The sequence below is a fragment of the Schistocerca gregaria genome, chromosome 5 (assembly GCF_023897955.1).
Source record: "Schistocerca gregaria isolate iqSchGreg1 chromosome 5, iqSchGreg1.2, whole genome shotgun sequence".
Classification (NCBI taxonomy): Eukaryota; Metazoa; Arthropoda; class Insecta; order Orthoptera; family Acrididae; genus Schistocerca; species Schistocerca gregaria.
Genome location: NC_064924.1, coordinates 402,376,530 through 402,395,151, shown reverse-complemented (window position 1 = coordinate 402,395,151; position 18,622 = coordinate 402,376,530). Strand labels below are relative to the sequence as shown.

The window sequence follows — 18,622 nt, the reverse complement described above, 5'->3', positions numbered from 1 at the left end:
TCAAATAGCCCGTGGTTGTCCACACATCATCATCTCCCGAAGAAAGGAGCACCCTGGCACCCAAGCAACAACTACCGCACACTCAATGCACAAACCGTGCCTGACTGCTATCCTGTACAACAATTACAATTACATGCGACAAGGTGTGACAGTATTTAGTATACTGGACTACGCCAAAGCATATATGCAGATACCTGTGACAGGAGAGGACATTCCTAAGACACTGATATACTCATTCAATTCAAACTTTTTAATAGTAAATTTATGATGTTTAGATTACAGAACTACGTTAAGCATTAAAGTGCCTCAAACACTTTAGCACTGTGTGTGAGTGTGTGTGTGTGTGTGTGTGTGTGTGTGTGTGTGTGTGTGTACAGACAGGCGACGTTCATAGGCCACCAAATTTCATTTACAGGCTTGCTTCCGCTGACAGAAAAGGTAGAAGCAATCCTAAAAATACCACGGCTGATGATAATTGATGAGTTACAGCATTTTTTATGCATGCTAAAATTTTACTGCTGCCACCCCGTGCACTGGTACTACAAGAGCCATTGAACAGCCGTTTACACAAGCCAGCAAGTCAGCACAGTACTCCCACAATGGTCAGAAGATTCATGGCAATCGCTCCCATATTTTTCCCACAAGTATCGGTGTAAGTGGAGTGCAACTGTGAACTCTCAGCTGTAAAGAGGCAGTCAAATACTTCTGTCCACAAATAGAAGTAAGGACATTCACAACCCACACGGATCACAAACCAATGCTCTACGCATTATAGCATGAACTGTTCTCCCCACCAGTACAATCATCTGCAGTTTATAAGCCACTACGGACTTATGGCACATTTACAGCACTGATAACATAGTAGCTGTCTCTCTAATGTCAGCAGCATTTTCTTTCTTTTTTTTTCTGTGTGTGGGGTTTTAGGGTGCAAAACATCTAAGGTCATAAGCGCGCAGTAAACAACCAGAGAATGCTGGGACCGCAAGGAGAAACAACCGTTGCGAGGTTCAATACAAAAAGGAAGGAAAAACAAATCTAAAACATAAAGACGTTATGGAAGAGTATCTAAAAGACGTCGACAAGGACAAGGAACCAGAGTCACCAGGTAGAAATCAAATTTCTTTTGCCATATTACTACTTTTAAAAAACTTAAAATGCAAGCCACAGCTCACACGTCATCTGCTAAAATGTCCGGCAAAGCAGGCAGCAGCGTAAGTGGCTAAAATAGGGGCAGAGGATCAGGAAATATCTGACCGTTAATGGCTGGCTACAGAAAGGACAGCTACGTCCAAGGTTGTCACTCAACAAGTGCGGTGACTAAAGCAGCAGTGCCCCATTCCCAACTGAGCTAACATTACTTCCTAATGGCAAGACGGCTGGGAGGTAGTTGACCAGGCTGTTGAGAGAGGTTTCACTTCTCTGAGTTTGTTCCCATGAATGGTCATGCCAAAGTGACGTTATACACTGATAGAGAAAAGTAAAAATATCTCGTGAGGGAATAGAGTAAGAGGTGGGCCGACCAAGATGGACGGCGGCCTTGGCTGCAGCATCATATTCCCCACGGGAACCATCTTGGCCATGAACCCACATGAGCATCGCTTGGGCTCCCCCGTCTGGGAACAAATGGAGGCAATCCTAGATCCGTCGAACGATGGGGTGGACTGGATCAGGATGATTGAGACCCTGAAGGGCACTGAGGGAGTCACAGCAGATCACACAGCGAGTGAGCTGGTGCCTATGAACATAGTGAACAGCATGATAAGAGGGCAAAAGCTCTGCTGTAAAAATTGTGCACTGGTCAAGAAGCCGGTATTGAAGCTTACCAGCCCCGATGACAAAAGCACAGCCAACGCCATAGGCAGACTTCGAACCATCAGCGTACAAAAATATGCTATCAGCAAGTTGTGAGTGAAGTTCCAGAAAGTTGCAGCAATAGGTCAGCTCGGGAGTTGAATCCTTTTGGAATGAGCTGAGGTCAAAACGAACACAAACCCGTGACTGAAGCCAAGGTGGTGAAGGGCTCTTCCCCATTCAGAAAATGGCAGGAAGTCTCAACCGCAGATGCTGAAGCAGGTGACGAAAGCGGACGCCGGGAGGCCGCAGAGAACAAACGTACATCTCGTACTGGCAGTCAAGAATGTTATAAAAAAAGTGTCAAAGGTTGAGTGGCCCGGCACAGAAGAAAGCTGACACGCATACCTACTGAGTAGGATGTCGCGCCGGTACGACAGTGGTAGTTCACCGGCTTCTGCGTAGAGACTCTCGACAGGGCTAATACGGAAGGGACCAGTGGCAAGACGGATCTCCAAATGGTGTATTGTATTTAGACGGTGTAATATAGAAGGCCGTGCAGAGGAGTTGACAAATAATCCAACTTTGAGTGGACAAGAGATTGATATAGGCTGGAGAGGACAGTCTGGTCAGCCCCCCGCCCCCCACAGGTACCACTCAATACACGAAGGACACTGAGGGACCGGGTGCAGAGTGCAGCCAGGTAGGACACGTGAGGAGACCAACTGAGTTTCCTATCGAACGTAAGCCCTAATAACTTTGTTGCATCCACGAATGGGAGAGCATTTTGGCCCAGTCGCAAGGACAGTGGAAGAATCACCTTGTACCGCCAGAAGTTGATGCAAACGGATTTGGTAGCAGAAAAGTTGAAATCATTTGTGACACTCAATGAATAGACAGCATTGCAGGAAACACATCCACTGAGAGCTGCAATAAATAGCAAAGCCGTCAATGAAAACAGAGCCGGAAATGCCAGCTGGAAGGCAATCCATAATGGGGTTGATGGCTATGTCATAGAGGACGACACTCAGTACAGAGTCCTGAGGCACCCAGTTGTCCTGTGAAAAGGTGTGGGATAAGGAGGAACACACACATACCTGGAAAACTCTGTCCATGAAAAATTCCTGAATGAAATTGAAAAGACGAATGCGGAGGCCCCATGTGTGCAAAGTATGTAGAATGCCTGTCCGCCAACTGGTATCACAGGCTTTCTCCAAATCAAAGAAGACGGCCACTGTTTGTCACTTCTGCAGAAAATTATTGACAGGGTGACGAGATGATCAACCGTGGAGCGGTGTTTTCGGAAAATCAGACTGAACATTAGTGAGAAGATGGTGCGACTCCAGCCACCACACGAATCGACCATTGACCACGTGTTCCATCACCTCACAAACGCTGCTGGTAAGGGAAATTGGGCGATAGCTGGAAGTCAGAGATTTATCTTTACAAGGCTTAGGTAGGGGAACAATAGTAGCTTAACACCGAAGTGTGGGAAATACACCGTCAGTCCAAATATGGTTGTATGTATCGAGGAGAAAGCGTTTTCCCACAGGAGGAAGATTCTGCAGCACGAGAACGTGGATTGTATCAGGCCCAGGAGCAGAAGCCCAGGATGAGGAGAGAGCACACTCGAGCTCTCTCATAATGAAAAGAGTATTGTAGCATTCTCGATTCAAAGAGAGAAAAGAGATTGCACGAGCCTCCTCCGCATGTTTCCAAGGAAGGAAGGAAGGCAGGATGGTAGTGGGTGGAGATTGAAACCTTCGCAAAGTAACGATCCAAAGCGTTGGAAACATCGACAGGGTCGACTATGACGTTTCCTGCCACAGTCAGCCCAGAAATCAGGGAGTGGGTGGTAGTCCCGGAAAGCCGGTGCAGGCCACCCTAAACGAGAGAGGATGGAGTAAATCATTTGAACGAGCTGGTGAAGGAGATCCAGCACGCTTTCTGGCTTTCCTTAATAGTGTGACGGCATTGCGCACATAGTTGCTTGTAGCAGATGCAGTTCGTTAACTTAGAATGACGGTGAAAGACACTAAGCGCACGTCATCGGGCACGAATCGCATTGCCGCACTCTACAGTCCACCAAGGGACTGGGACCTGATGGGGAGAAGTAATGGTACGAGGGATAGAGGATTCAGCAGCCAAGAGAATAATGTCCATGAGGTGCTCGACCTGATCTTCGCAGCTGGGAAACAGCCGGTTGTCAAAGACTGCCAAAGAGGAATATAGCCTCCAGTCAGCAAGAGAGAATTTGCAATGAGTGGGCTGCTGTGGCGGGGTATGATTGTACAGGCGAGTCACACGAGAAATGATCACTGGAGTAAGTATCGGCAAGAGCACACCATTCGAGATGTTGAGTGAACTGAGCACAGCAGATCGAGAAGTCTACGTGGGATAAGTGTGCATGGAATCAGAGAGAAACGTGGCTTCACCAGTGTTAAAGCACACGATAATTAAGGAGATCTACCAAAAGAGAACTTCTCAAGCAGGCAACAGGCGAGCCCCAAAGAGGATGAAGGGCACTGGTGTCACCGAGGAGCAGAAAGGGTGGAGGAAGCCGAGGAGCAAGCTGCATCAGGTCCGTCCTAGTAACAGTAGAAGACAAACGGATATAAATGGTGCAGAGGGAAAAGGTAAATTCGGGAAGGAAAACACAGGCAGCAACTGCTTGCAGGTGGGTGTGCAGGGCAATAGGACGATGACAAACATCATCTCTTAGAAGTAGCATGACCCCACCATGAGCAGGAATCCCTGCCCTACGTGGAAGGTCCATCCATTAACAAAGTAAAATGGAAAAAGAGAAAAATAGTCATGAGGACATAGCTTGGTTTCTTGGAGACAGACTACAAGCGGACATTGTGATCACAGGAGCAGCTGGAGGTCCGCCCTGTTAGACTGAAGGCCAAGGATATTCCATTATAAAAGGGCCATAAAATTTAGGAACAGCGCAGAATGAAGAAGAAACACTCACCTCGATGGCTGCTTAGGGGCAAGCTGTCGAGAGGATGGCCACTGGAATCCACATGTGGAGGTTCTTCATCCATCAACTCGGGGGGATCAATGGAGCTTCCCCTGTGTCAGTCAGTTGGAAGGGACCGTCGAGTCCAAGAGGGTCGACGAGTTGTAGTGGGGGAAGACGGTTTGCCTTTTGATGATTGTTTTGACTTTTGGTGATGGCAGAAGAGCCAGATGCTGCAAACTCGAGGTACACAAGAAATCTTTCCGTGAATATTCCTTTTTGAATTGACGGTTCGCTGGCTGCATTGCAACCATCTTCGCCAGTGAGGGCAAAGAATGGGTAGCAGAATCTATAGCCTGGGAAGTGGGAGACGGAGTGTCAGCTTGAAGGCGAGGCGCCTTTGCCACCATCGAACTGAACTGTAAGTCACAAGTTTGCATAGCCACATTTTTCATGGGATGGGGAGAGGCTAACACGGTGCTGCAGCTTCCAAACAAGGGGAGTCTGTTTATGGCTCACCAACGGTTTCCAGGCAACAGGAAAAGGTACCTTCTCCTTCACCTTTATTTCCTGAACAGCCTGCTCGTCTTGATAGACGGGACAAGAACAAGAAGCAGCAGCATGGTCTCCATGACAATTAACGCAGCAGGAGGACGGAAGTGGACAGGCGCTTTCGTTTGCATCCCTGCTACAAGTGACACATTTGGCTGTGTTTTTACATGAAGTGTTGGTATGATTGAACTGGTGGCATTTATAACACCGCAACAGACTGGGAATGTAAGGGAGCACAGAGATGACTTCATAGCCTGCCTTTATCTTGGTAGGAAGCATTAACCGATCAAAAGTCGAGAATAATGTGCGAGTGGGCACCAAGTTGGCAGCTTCCTTTTTCATAACTCTATGAACAGCAGTAACGCCATGATCCAATAGATATTAGTTATTTCGTACTCTGTCAAACTGTACAACAGCCGGGTGTAGATAATACTGTGGGACGAGTTACATGTCCTGTGAGCCTCCACTTTTATAGGGTATTCATGGAGAATTTGGGGCTTGAGTAGTTGCTGGGCCTGGAGAGCACTACCAGTTTCAAAAAGGAGAGTACCAATGTGGAGACGAGAGCATGAATTCACAGGGCTGGCGATGCCATCCACGCCTTTCTCTGTAACAAAGGGGTTAACAGAAGCAAAAGTCTGGTTTTCGTCTAAACATGAGACTACTATATATCGAGGTGCAAAAGGAAGAGACATTCAGGCAGGAGCCTCATTCCACTTACATTTATGGGAAACACTCTGAGAAAGAGATGGAAAGTCAGTCATCGGGAAGAAGTCCCCCAAGACTGCCAGTGCCTCTGATGGTGCGCTCCTTCCAGCAGGGGCCCTGCAAAGGGGAGGGGGAGGGGGAGAGGGCCACCCCCCCCCTGCCTTAGGTGATTCTCCTCACCTTAGATCAGACCTCCCGAACGAGAGACGGAGGGACCAATCGCCTGAGGATGAAGGTAACATATCAGGGAATCACCCCTCCCTCGGCCTGACCTGTACTGTACCAAGGGGTACATGCGGGCCCTACATGCCAACCTGGGGCTGGGAATTACCCATTACCCAGTCTCCTGCTATGCAGCAACGCATGGGTGGCCGTTAGGCGCACACAAGGAGGAGAAGAAAAGAGAAAAAGGAAAGGAGGAAAGAAAGAATGGCCTCAAACGCCACAGCAGAGGAAAAAGAGATCAGAACAGGGAAAGAAAGGAACGCAGGGAAAGAAAGGAACAGCATGGCGCGCGCCACAATAAGGAATTTTGTTCATTGAAACCTCCATACTCAATTTTGTTCACTCCAAGCAAAGACTAGTTAGACCACAATGCGCTAATACCAACAATTTTTTTCATTTGTTGTAGAAGTTTATCTGCACTAAAAGCATACAGTACAATCTTATCAACAAAATAACGTTCATTCAATTATGGCCCATTAACACATACACCTCCCTCATTTTCCCAGTTAAAGGATCTGAGAAGTTCCTCTGGAACGGCTAAGAATTGATTTGGTGATTCAGATTCTCTTTGCCAACCTCTTCTTTCAATCCAAAATTTCTCACTATCCTGACAAAATAAAATTGTTGCTGTTGCTTTGAGGAATATATTCTCAAATAAACTAACACAAGTTGAATCAATTGCTTGAACTGTGTCCAAAGCTCTTTCAACTCTACAAACCCAAACAAAGTGGTAATTCATACTCATGTCTACACTAATTTCTACAAACAATGGAAAATCCAGGATGGAATGTAACAATATTGTGAGAAGGAAAGTTGCTACTCACCATACAGAGGAGATACTGAGCCACAGTTAGGCACAACAAAAAAGACACTCACAATTAAAGCTTCAGCTTAAGGCCCTTGTCAACATGCGCACGCACACATGCATATGCAACTCACCCACACGACTGCAGTCTCAGGCAACTGAAACCACACTGCGAGCAGCAGCACCAGTTCATGATGGGAGTAGCGACTGAAGGAGTAAGGAAGAGGCTGGGGCACGGATAGTATTGTGGGGGTGGCCGACACTATTTCTCTCCTTTTCTGTTACCCCCCCCCTCCCCACCACCTCTCCCCTGCCCTCTGTATGACATGCACCACCACCACCACCACCACCACCACCACCACCCTGTCCCTCCCAGCCCCGGCCTCCTCCTTACCCCCACCTAGTCGTGCGTCTAGTGTTGACAAAGGCCTTAATGGCCGAAAGCTTTAATTGTGAGTGTCTTTTTGTTGTGCCTATCAGCAATTCAACATCTCCACTATATGGTGAGTCGAAACTTTCCTTCTCATAACATTACTATCTAATTTCTATCGCCATTTGCTAATGGTCTATTGTGCTATGGACACTTAAGTTTTGAGGTAAATTATGAAATGGAATAATCAGTATGATTTAGCCACATTCTCTGTGATTTAGAGATTTGAAATTTAGTAGAAATCTTAAATACTTATTTTTACCGCAAGGTACGCATAAAACAGTAGAAATGTTATAGAAGGGATAGTTAAAATGACAAATTAGCCACACAGTTCACCTGGTAAAATAATTCTTTCTCTTAAAGACTGCACTTTTACATCATCGTCATTTTATATTGTGAACAGAGGAGCAACTACCTCATACATGTGTCGATTTTGCAGTTAGTGACTTGTTTCATTTGATGAACAGCAGCTCTCTGAAATCTACTGACTCAGCTACTCTCGACTAGTACACGTAAAGTAATAAATGTTAATGGGAAGTCTAAAATACTGCCAAAATGAAAGAAGACTTACCTCTCTCCTCTCATTTGGTGGCTGTGTATTGTACATATAACCAGAACTCATGTTTAATGTTCCAGGCGCATTATTTTGAAAACCAGGCTGCGAAGGATCTACAAATAAAAACAATATCTTGTTACAAAGTAGGAAATACATAACAATTTGTGAATAGCTCAGAATACAGTAGCGTTGAAAACTGTTCATGTTACACTTCTCTGCAATTTCCACTGGTCTTTGACAGTAAAGACAATGCTGTTACAGTATCATTCCTACTGTACTCTTAAAAACCCACGCAAATATGCCACGTGCTTGAAGGTTTCCAATTTCTGTCAAGGCTGAGTATGGTGTGGCAAACAAGCCAAATATATGGAGGGTGCTGTCCTTACTCAAGTACAGTAGATAGGGAATAATGTCTTAACGAAAATTGTGGTCCACCATGAGTGTTGTGACGTAAGATACATGTACTGTTGTGAAGCATTGTAACTCCCTTTTAGCTGAACCATCTAGACCAGTTACTTCATATTTTTAATGTAATTGAAATTCAATGTAGTGCAGTACCTGAAAGGGTTTTTTTCCCCTCCTCCCCAGATGTTTCTGCAAGATAGTTACATGACAACGACTATACTCTTGATGATAATGTAAAGCTGTACTAGGTACAAAGATAGATGTTGAAACCACAATGTTTTACTAGTCATTGTCTTATTTGAGATGCTACGACCAGTTGCATTCTTTGGCCTGTGACCTGGCTCCACCAGCCAGTTACAGATAGTTAAATTTAATATGGAATCATAACAGTAACACAATGTTGTATATTGGAACTACACAAAGTACTGAGAAAGGCTGATGAGTTATACACGACTGCGAGATCTATGACGAGCGATAAACTGAGAAATCTTTGTATTTGTAACACATCAACCATGTCACCAAGCCAATAATAAACAAACAAAAATGGAAATGTTGTTCTTGCTATAACCATCACAAACATTTGCCAAAAAATTACACAGCAACAGGCCAACTGATGAGTTTACATTAAAGAAAGAAGGAAGGAAAGCAAAGATTCAGCACTCTGGCCCTTTGACCGATTGCCATGCCACCTTCTGCTAATCGTGTTACATGGATAGGGTATGGAGAGTTGGGTGTCAGCACACTGCTCTCCTGGCTACTGTTGGCTTTGTAAACCTTGGAGCCGCTACGTCTCACTTAAGTAACTCCTCAACTGACATTGTGAGACTGACTTCAACCCATTTCAGACCTCCCACCAAGAAAAAAATCCACGGCAATATCAAGAATTAAACCTGGGTCCTCGGCATACCAGCCAGACACCTTGACCAGTGAGCTACAGGGGCAGACTTAGAAGAAGAGGTTAAAACACTATACATGTCTTTACCTGGTAACACATCTGTGTCTGGTAGAATGGTTAGACCGTTTCAGAATACCAAAGTATGAATGGGCTTCGATAAACATGTAGGAGTTTTGCCATTAGATTTAGTGAACACATTAACCCCAGCGACAGCTGTAGACCTCCATTTGTGAACCATCTTCAGATGATCAAAGCCAAGTTGAATCACACTGAAGATTCTTCACTATTTCTTCACCGAAGCAGGAAAGGAAGACCACTTGATTACTTAGATGGGATTACAATTTACACCAAGTTTAGAAAGAAGCTACAACATATCTTAAATGAACAGACTGAACTCTAAAATAGGAGGTAACTTAGTTTGCATCCAAAACATCTTGCCAGATGGTAATGGGGATTTTAGATCTGGTAAACTTTTATGCACTGTTGATCTTGGCACGTATGCTTGGCTTGCTTCTAAATAATACCTGCTTTTACACCTTATTTGTGTTCACATTAGAAAATCATGTGGACTTCTGCCTGTCATTTACATTAATGTTTTTTGTCCCAGTTACATTTGTGGTTTTTAAGTTTTTGTTCACCATGACCAGGTAAGTCACTTCAAAGTGGATGAAACAAGGAGTTTCAATGTGAAAGGAATAATGTAAGTAAAACAGTGAATGCAAAATATATATATATATGACACACACACACACACACACACACACACACACACACACACTGCATTCACTTACATTATTCCTTTTACATTACTATATACTCATTGATTCGTCGACTTTGGATATAAATCTTAGGAGCCAAATCACTGACTCCAGATATTCTGTTTGCATTTCTAAGCTCACAATCTGTGTGTTTACAGCTTTGTCATTTTAATGTTGTTATAATCCAATCAATAAGTTGGCTACATGAGTGAGTTATTACTGTGTGTGTTGTGAATATAAGTTTTATTCTTATGGAAGCAGAATGTTGTTTCTGTGCTTGCAATATGGTATGTGGAAGTTCAGGTATAATTATATCGACATACACTCAGACTGCTGGAAACCATGTGATATGTCATGACTTAATGTAGTAGAAGAGCTTTAACATGCACATAACTACTACTCACTTTTTCAGTTTTAACATTGTTGCTTTACATATAATTTCACTGTATTTAAAGTTGTGACAATGTTAGGTTTCAGCAAGCTTCTAAATGACAAGATGTCAAAACAGCAATCACAAAAAATATTTTTAAGAGCCGTAAACAAAATGACTACAATCCTCATCAAAATTTTAGATTACAGATTGTACAAATTAAGGCCATTTAAAATTTGTTACATCAATGACAAAAGATTGAATTCTAATTATGCAACACATTAATAGTTTTTATCTGCTATCAAATCATAAGTGATACTTACAATTGCTAGTCCCATATGCTGACTGAGGCTGAGGTCTGTAGTACGGCTGTGTCTGTCTCATCTGTTTATTCCATGCCGTCTGTTAAGTAAAATATTATGTATGAAATTTTAATAATAAAAGGACAATAAACATAAAAGCAATCAAAAGAAAAACACCACAGACCAAAGTGGTCGAAAGAACATAAAGAACCTTCTTGGAAAGAAGGATAATTCACTACTACTACTACTACTACTACTACTACTACTACTACTAATAATAATAATAATAATAATAACAATAACAATACACAGACAACTTTACTGCCTCAATTTATGGTAGCAGTGGAGGGTCACAGGTCTGTCCAGTACCCGTTCTGCATCATTTCCCGTGCTACAAATAACCACTGCGCTCTATTAATACTATATTTTAGAGAAAATCAAACAAAGCAAAATCCAGGATGGAATAACAACAGTGTTATTAAAAACATAAATTGCTACTCATTGTATAGAGGAGATGTTGAGTCACAGATATGCACAACAAAAAGATTGCTATACTTTTGAGCTTTTTGCTTCTAAAGTAGAAACACACACACACACACACACACACACACACACACACACACACACACACACAAAAGCACAATTCATATGCATCCATATAGTTATCAGACAATTCAGTGTCTTTATATATATCATTCTGTCCTATTTGATAAAAAAAACTTGATATTCATTGTGAAGGCGTGTGGAATGTTCTGGAAGGACATGTGTTGTCGTAATTACTGGCGGATTGTTGTCATTGATAAAATTAAGTACATATATTAAATTAAGTAACTAATCAAGGAAATTGAAGTAATAAGGCCTTAGAAACAAATAACTAGAGACTGCAGAGATGTTAGCATGAAATATCAAAGCTTCTAATTAACAACATTTCAATCTAAAAATCTAGTAACCTTAGACCTCACTATCTTGACAAACAGCTTACAAGTTATTACCAAGCAATGTATTTTCATTTGTTATTTATTTTTATGTCTTCCTCTGTAATTAATATTCTTTGTAATTACATTCCTAATTAACTCTCCAACTGTTTGCATCTCACAGTTTTTCAATTTCCAGAATTTGAGGTATTATTTGTATGTTCTATGTATTTAATCAGATACAGCAATTCAAGTTCAGAATGATTTTCTTATGGAAAACTAAAAGATATTACTATAAAAGACTGAATATTGTATTTAAAAACAAAGATTCCAAGACTTACCAGCGGGAAAGCGCCGGCAGACAGGCACAATGAACAACACACACAAACACACACACAGAATTACTAGCTTTCACAACCGATGGTTGCTTCTTCAGGAAGGAGAGGGAAAGACGAAAGGATGTGGGTTTCAAGGGAGAGGGTAAGGAGTCATTCCAATCCCGGGAGCGGAAAGACTTCCCTTAGGGGGGAAAAAAAGGACAGGTGTACACTCGCGCACGCGCGCGCACGCACACACACACACACACACACGCACACGCACACGCACACACACACATATCCATCTGCACATACACAGACACAAGCAGACAGTCTTGGAATCTTTGTTTTTAACATATTTTTCCCATGTGGAAGTTTCTTTCTATTTTATGAATATTGTATTTTATACCTTATTCGGCTGTAACATCAGTTTCTTTATGTTTTGTAAATTTTAATTGTTACATGAAAATTTTACAAAATTAATAATGCTTTATTTTGGAAGCTATTGTTAAAATTCTATACAAATCAATGCAGCGAGGCTGAGAGTTAGTCGGGTTGTTGTTTTGTGAGTCTAGTTTTCAAGTTACTTTTGGAAATCAAAGAGATGAGTGAAGTCAGTCTGTGTTTTGTTCACATGAACAGTGTGCAGTTCAAATGTCAATTAATGTGAATAAACTTTGTGAAGCATGAAAATTTTAGATTCATTCATCAATGGACCAGGCAGAAGAAACTAAAGTTACGTAACATTCTACATGAATCGTTACACACTGTCTCTGGCTACTGAGACTGGACTATCACGTGACATTATAATACGATGTTTCTTTTTCTCTTAATAGACATTTCAATGGATAAATACAAAAAATATAGTCCATTATTTGCAAAATTTGATAAATTATAAATAAAGAATTTCCTTGGGGTAACTTGGATACCCCCATGAGGTAAAGAGTTAAAACCATCCAAAATAACGACTACTTTTTCCTATAGGAAACTTGCTAAAACTATTACTCAGCAAAATACACTTTTGAAAAGGAATTTGTGTGTGCTTAAATTGGGTTGGGTGGTTGGTTGGTTTTGGGGAAGGAGACCAGACAGCGAGGTCATTGGTCTCATCGGATTAGGGAAGGACGGGGAAGGAAGTGGGCCTTGCCCTTTGAAAGGAACAATCCCGGCATTTGCCTGGAGCGATTTAGGGAAATCACGGAAAACCTAAATCAGGATGGCCGGACGCGGGGGCTTAAATTGGGTTGCCCAGTTTGCAGTAAGATATATTTTGAGGCATCTGGGTATAATTTTCGTGGTATCAGAACAGGAATAGCTTGCTAAACTAGCTGGAAGTGTTGACAGATTTAATATCACAACTGCTGATAGCACCAGTTGTAAGTACATCAGAATTTCAGGGTGTCTACGTGGACAAGAAAAAAAAATTCCCGGATTTCCCGGTTAAAAACACAATTTCTCCTGGATGAAATTACGTATAAAGTGGGTGAAAATACATCCGTGTTAAGGAACAGTATGCTTTCCCTCGGAGCTGTAAAACCTATCAGTCCTTTGAATCGTAAAGGTCTTATACCGGTGGAAGATGTCTCAGCACTTTAGGAAACAATGCATTTGGAAATTTGTTTGATGCGAGACAATATGCACAGAGTTTATTTTTGTATTGCGAAAGTATATAAACAAATTCCACAAATTACAGCATGGTAGCTTCCGAAACTCTAAAATAGAGATTTGCATTGAGCGATGCACTTTTGTCAGCCAGTCATAGATCATGTCACATGATCTCGCTAGCGAATGACTGGAGTTATCAGAGCACGAGGCCTAAGAGAAAGACAGGCCGCGGTGCGTAGGTTATGAAGGTAGGCCAAGCTCGCTCAACTCAGCAAAGTTCGTTTCTACAGCGGGTAACTCGTAAGTAGATGTGTATGTACGAATGAGAATTGCATCGTCTATTGGCATCCAATGTTATTAGGCCTACAATGATAGGAAGTCCGTAGGCCTACTCGCAGTCTCTAATTTGGCAATTATTTGTGCCAAAATGATTATCAGCTGTGAAGAAAAGTCGAGGTGTTCTGGCATGAAAAGAATTGTGACATTACTCAGTAACACATTATGCACATTTTTTTTTAAGGTCAATTATACTTTTTGCCATCGATTGCATAATTTTTTATCTATGTAAGAACAACATTAAATATGAAAACTAACTTGAAGCTCGGTCTTTTTTTAGCGTGTGCTAAACGTTAAGTCATATCAAATACAAATGTGCCGGTAAAATTTTAAATAGTGGCATATAAATGACTTATCTTCTGGGCCCGACATTTTTCAAATGGCTGATCCTCAAAGTGTTAAATTTTGAATGAGAGTTATAATGCCCTGTGATTTAAGAAATTCACTGCACATTCTCACAAGTAACATAAATCACCTTGTGTGGTAATTTCCTTTGAAAGTAACGCATCTCAAGCCACTATTCGTAATATTTACTAGTGATCTGTTAGAAATGTGAACAATTGTGACGTCACGCACATTGAATGCACGTTAGTTGTTACGGACGTACTACATAATCTTCGCCCTAAAGCCTTTGAAACTTTACGGTGTAGGCAAACTGGTCTGTGCATTGTGTAAATTACCCATTTTCTATGCAACTGAACTTTTATTTTGGTGTTATTCCCTGATATATATTTCATTGCTGCAGTATTATTCAGCAGTAGTGGACTACAGTTCTTTGTCAGAGTATCAGATCTTACATGTCAAACCTACAAAACTTTAACTGAAATCTAAAACAATGAAAAATCCCAGAATTCTAAGAAATTACCGGGTTTTTCCCAGATTTGTCCCGGATGAAAAAATTCCCAGGTTTTCCCCGGATCTCCCGGGCCGCAAAGACCCTGAATTTACATGTTCATACAATCCAGAATCCATAAGGTGTTCACTCTCTGCAGTAGAAGCAGACACATTTCCTGAGAAGCAGACAAGTTTCCTTTGCACAAGTTTCCTTCTCACAATTTCGCAGGTGTTGCAACATGTCCCGACAGTCCCATTGATTAACAGTTTGTCCCTGTGGAAGAAATTCATACTGAACTAATCTTTCAAAGTCAAAGAAGACTATCAGCGTCACTTTCACATTGAACCTTCCTGCCGAGCTGCTGCTTTTTTTTTTTTTTTTTTTTTGTTCAAGAAATTTCTAAGGCTAGGTATTTTTCCATCATGTTTGATTGCACACCAGATATACTGCATACTAACCAAATCAGGAGAAAGAAAACTGGCGTTCTACGGATCGAAGTGTGGAATGTCAGATCCCTTAAATGGGCAGGTAGGTTAGAAAATTTAAAAAGGGAAATGGATAGGTTAAAGTTAGATATAGTGGGAATTAGTGAAGTTCGGTGGCAGGAGGGACAACACTTTTGGTCAGGTGACTACAGGGTTATAAACACAAAATCACATAGGGGTAATGCAGGAGTAGGTTTAATAATGAATAGGAATGCGGGTAAGCTACTACAAACAGCATAGTGAACGCATTATTGTGGCCAAGATAGATACGAAGCCCACACCTACTACAGTAGTACAAGTTTATATGCCAACTAGCTCTGCAGATGACAAAGAAATTGAAGAAATGTATGATCAAATAAAAGAAATTATTCAGATAGTGAAGAGTGACGAAAATTTAATAGTCATGAGTGACTGGAATTCGGTAGTAGGAAAAGGGAGAGAAGGAAACTTAGTAGGTGAATATGGACTGGGACAAAGAAATGAATAAGGAAGCCGTCTGGTAGAATTTTGCACAGAGCACAACTTAATCATACCTAACACTTGGTTCAAGAACAATGAAAGAAGGCTGTATACATGGAAGAATCCTGGAGATACTGACAGGTTACAGATAGATTATATAATGTTAAGACAGAGATTTAGGAACCAGGTTTTAAATTTTAAAACATTTCCAGGGGCAGATGTCGACTCTGACCACAATCTATTGGTTATGACCTGTAGATTAAAACTAAAGAAACTGCAAAAAGGTGGGAATTTAAGGAGATGGGACCTGGATAAACGAAAAGAACCAGAGGTTGTACAGAGTTTTAGGGAGAGCATAAGGGAGCAATTGACAGGAATGGGGGAAAGAAATACGGAAGAAGAAGAATGGGTTGCTTTGAGGGATGAAGTAGTGAAGGCAGCAGAGGATCAAGTAGGTAAAAAGACGAAGGTTAGTAGAAATCCTTGGGTAACAGAAGAAATATTGAATTTAATTGATGAAAGGAGAAAATATAAAAATGCAGTAAATGAAGCAGGCAAAAAGGAATACAAACGTCTCAAAAATGAGATCGACAGGAAGTGCAAAATGGCTCAGCAGGAATGGCTAGAGGACAAATTTAAGGATGTAGAGGCTTATCTCACTAGGGGTAAGATAGATAGTGCCTACAGGAAAATTAAAGAGACCTTTGTAGATAAAAGAACCACTTGTATGAACATCAAGAGCTCAGATGGAAACCCAGTTCTAAGCAAAGAAGGGAAAGCAGAAAGGTGGAAGGAGTATATAGAGGGTCTATACAAGGGCGATGTACTTGAGGACAATATTATGGAAATGGAAGAGGATGTAGATGAAGATGAAATGGGAGGTACGATACTGCGTGAAGAGTTTGACGGAGCACTGAAAGATCTGAGTCGAAACAAGGCCCCCGGAGTAGACAACATTCAATTGGAACTACTGACGGCCTTGGGAGAGCCAGTCCTGACAAAACTCTACCATCTGGTGAGCAAGATGTATGAGACAGGCGAAATACCCTCAGACTTCAAGAAGAATATAATAATTCCAATCCCAAAGAAAGCAGGTGTTGACAGATGTGAAAATTACCGAACTATCAGTTTAATAAGTCACAGCTGCAAAATACTAATACGAATTCTTTACAGACGAATGGAAAAACTAGTAGAAGCCGACCTCGGGGAAGATCAGTTTGGATTCCATAGAAATACTGGAACACGTGAGGCAATACTGTCCCTACGACTTATCTTAGAAGCTAGATTAAGGAAGGGCAAACCTACGTTTCTAGCATTTGTAGACTTAGAGAAAGCTTTTGACAATGCTGATTGGAATACTCTCTTTCAAATTCTGAAGGTAGCAGGGGTAAAATACAGGGAGCGAAAGGCTATTTACAATTTGTACAGAAACCAGATGGCAGTTATTAGAGTCGAGGGACATGAAAGGGAAGCAGTGGTTGCGAAGGGAGTGAGACAGGGTTGTAGTCTCTCCCAGATGTTATTCAATCTGTATATTGAGCAAGCAGTGAAGGAAACAAAAGAAAAATTCGGTGTAGGTATTGTTGAATGGAATGGACAGTGTCTTGAAAGGAGGATATAAGATGAACATCAACAACAGCAAAACGAGGATAATGGAATGTAGTCGAATAAAGTCGGATGATGCTGAGGGAATTAGATTAGGAAATGAGACACCTGAAGTAGTAAAGGAGTTTTGCTATTTAGGGAGTAAAATAACAGATGATGGTCGAAGTACAGAGGATATGAAATGTAGACTGGCAATGGCAAGGAAAGCGTTTCTGAAGAAGAGAAATTTGTTAACATCGAGTATAGATTTAAGTGTCAGGAAGTCGTTTCTGAAAGTATTTGTATGGAGTGTAGCCATGTACGGAAATGAAACGTGGGCGATAAATAATTTGGACAAGAAGAGAATAGAAGCTTGCGAAATGTGGCGCTACAGAAGAATGCTGAAGATTAGATGGGTAGATCACATAACTAATGAGGAGGTATTGAATAGGATTGGGGAGAAGAGGAGTTTGTAGCACAGCTTGACTAAAAGAAGGGATCGGTTGGTATGACATGTTTTGGGGCATCAAGGGATCACCAATTTAGTATTAGAGGGCAGCATGGAGGGTAAAAATCGTAGAGGGAGACCAAGAGATGACTACACTAAGCAGATGCAAAAGGACATAGGTTGCAGTAGGTACTGGGAGATGAAGAAGCTTGCACAAGATAGAGTAGTATGTAGAGCTGCATCAAACCAGTCTCAGGACTGAAGACCACCACCACCACCACCACCACCACCACCACCACCACCACCAACAACAACAACAACAACCACAACAACCAAATGACTCAAGTAAATCATTATATCACATGGAAAATCTGCTAATGAAATTACACAACACATTTGTGACAAATTGCAAGCAGTTGGTCTAAAAAGACAAGGATAGGAAAATGCTGTGACTATGGCTGGACTCGTTAGTGTGTTCAGAGATGTATTTTGGATGTAAACCCACACAGTGTTCACACTATGTAACAATCACTTGCTCAATCTTGCGAAAGTATATGCAGCTGTTGTTGGAACAAAATCAGTGGCTTTTATTGGCACTGTGCAATATGTGTGTACATTTTTCTCAAGCTCTACAAATAGGTGGGATGTTCATAACATGTTACAATTAACATGAAATGATTCTGTGACACAAGATGGAGTTCAAAACATGAATCTGTACATGTGCTTGCTGAGCTCAATGAAAGGATAATCAAAGCTTTGTAAACCTCAAGGGATGAATCAGAAGACATTGCAGAAACCAAAGGAGATACAGGCAACTGGTTGGTTTGCATTATGACCTAACCTTTCTTTCCCCTTTTTAAGCCCAATGCTCACAGAAGTG

At 41.6% G+C, this 18,622-nt stretch overlaps 1 protein-coding gene across 4 annotated transcripts in view; it reads right to left on the bottom strand.

Annotated features, from left to right (window-relative positions):
• The window catches only part of LOC126273014 (uncharacterized), a 110,035-nt gene that overhangs the window by 9,043 nt on the left and 82,370 nt on the right, over window positions 1-18,622 (bottom strand). For all 4 annotated transcript variants that reach the window (XM_049976386.1, XM_049976387.1, XM_049976388.1 and 1 more), the window contains 2 exons: window positions 10,781-10,859; window positions 8,045-8,142 (listed from right to left, as the gene is read on the bottom strand). In XM_049976386.1, the coding sequence (XP_049832343.1) occupies window positions 8,045-8,142; window positions 10,781-10,859 (177 nt within the window). The remainder of the gene's footprint in view (window positions 1-8,044; window positions 8,143-10,780; window positions 10,860-18,622) is intronic.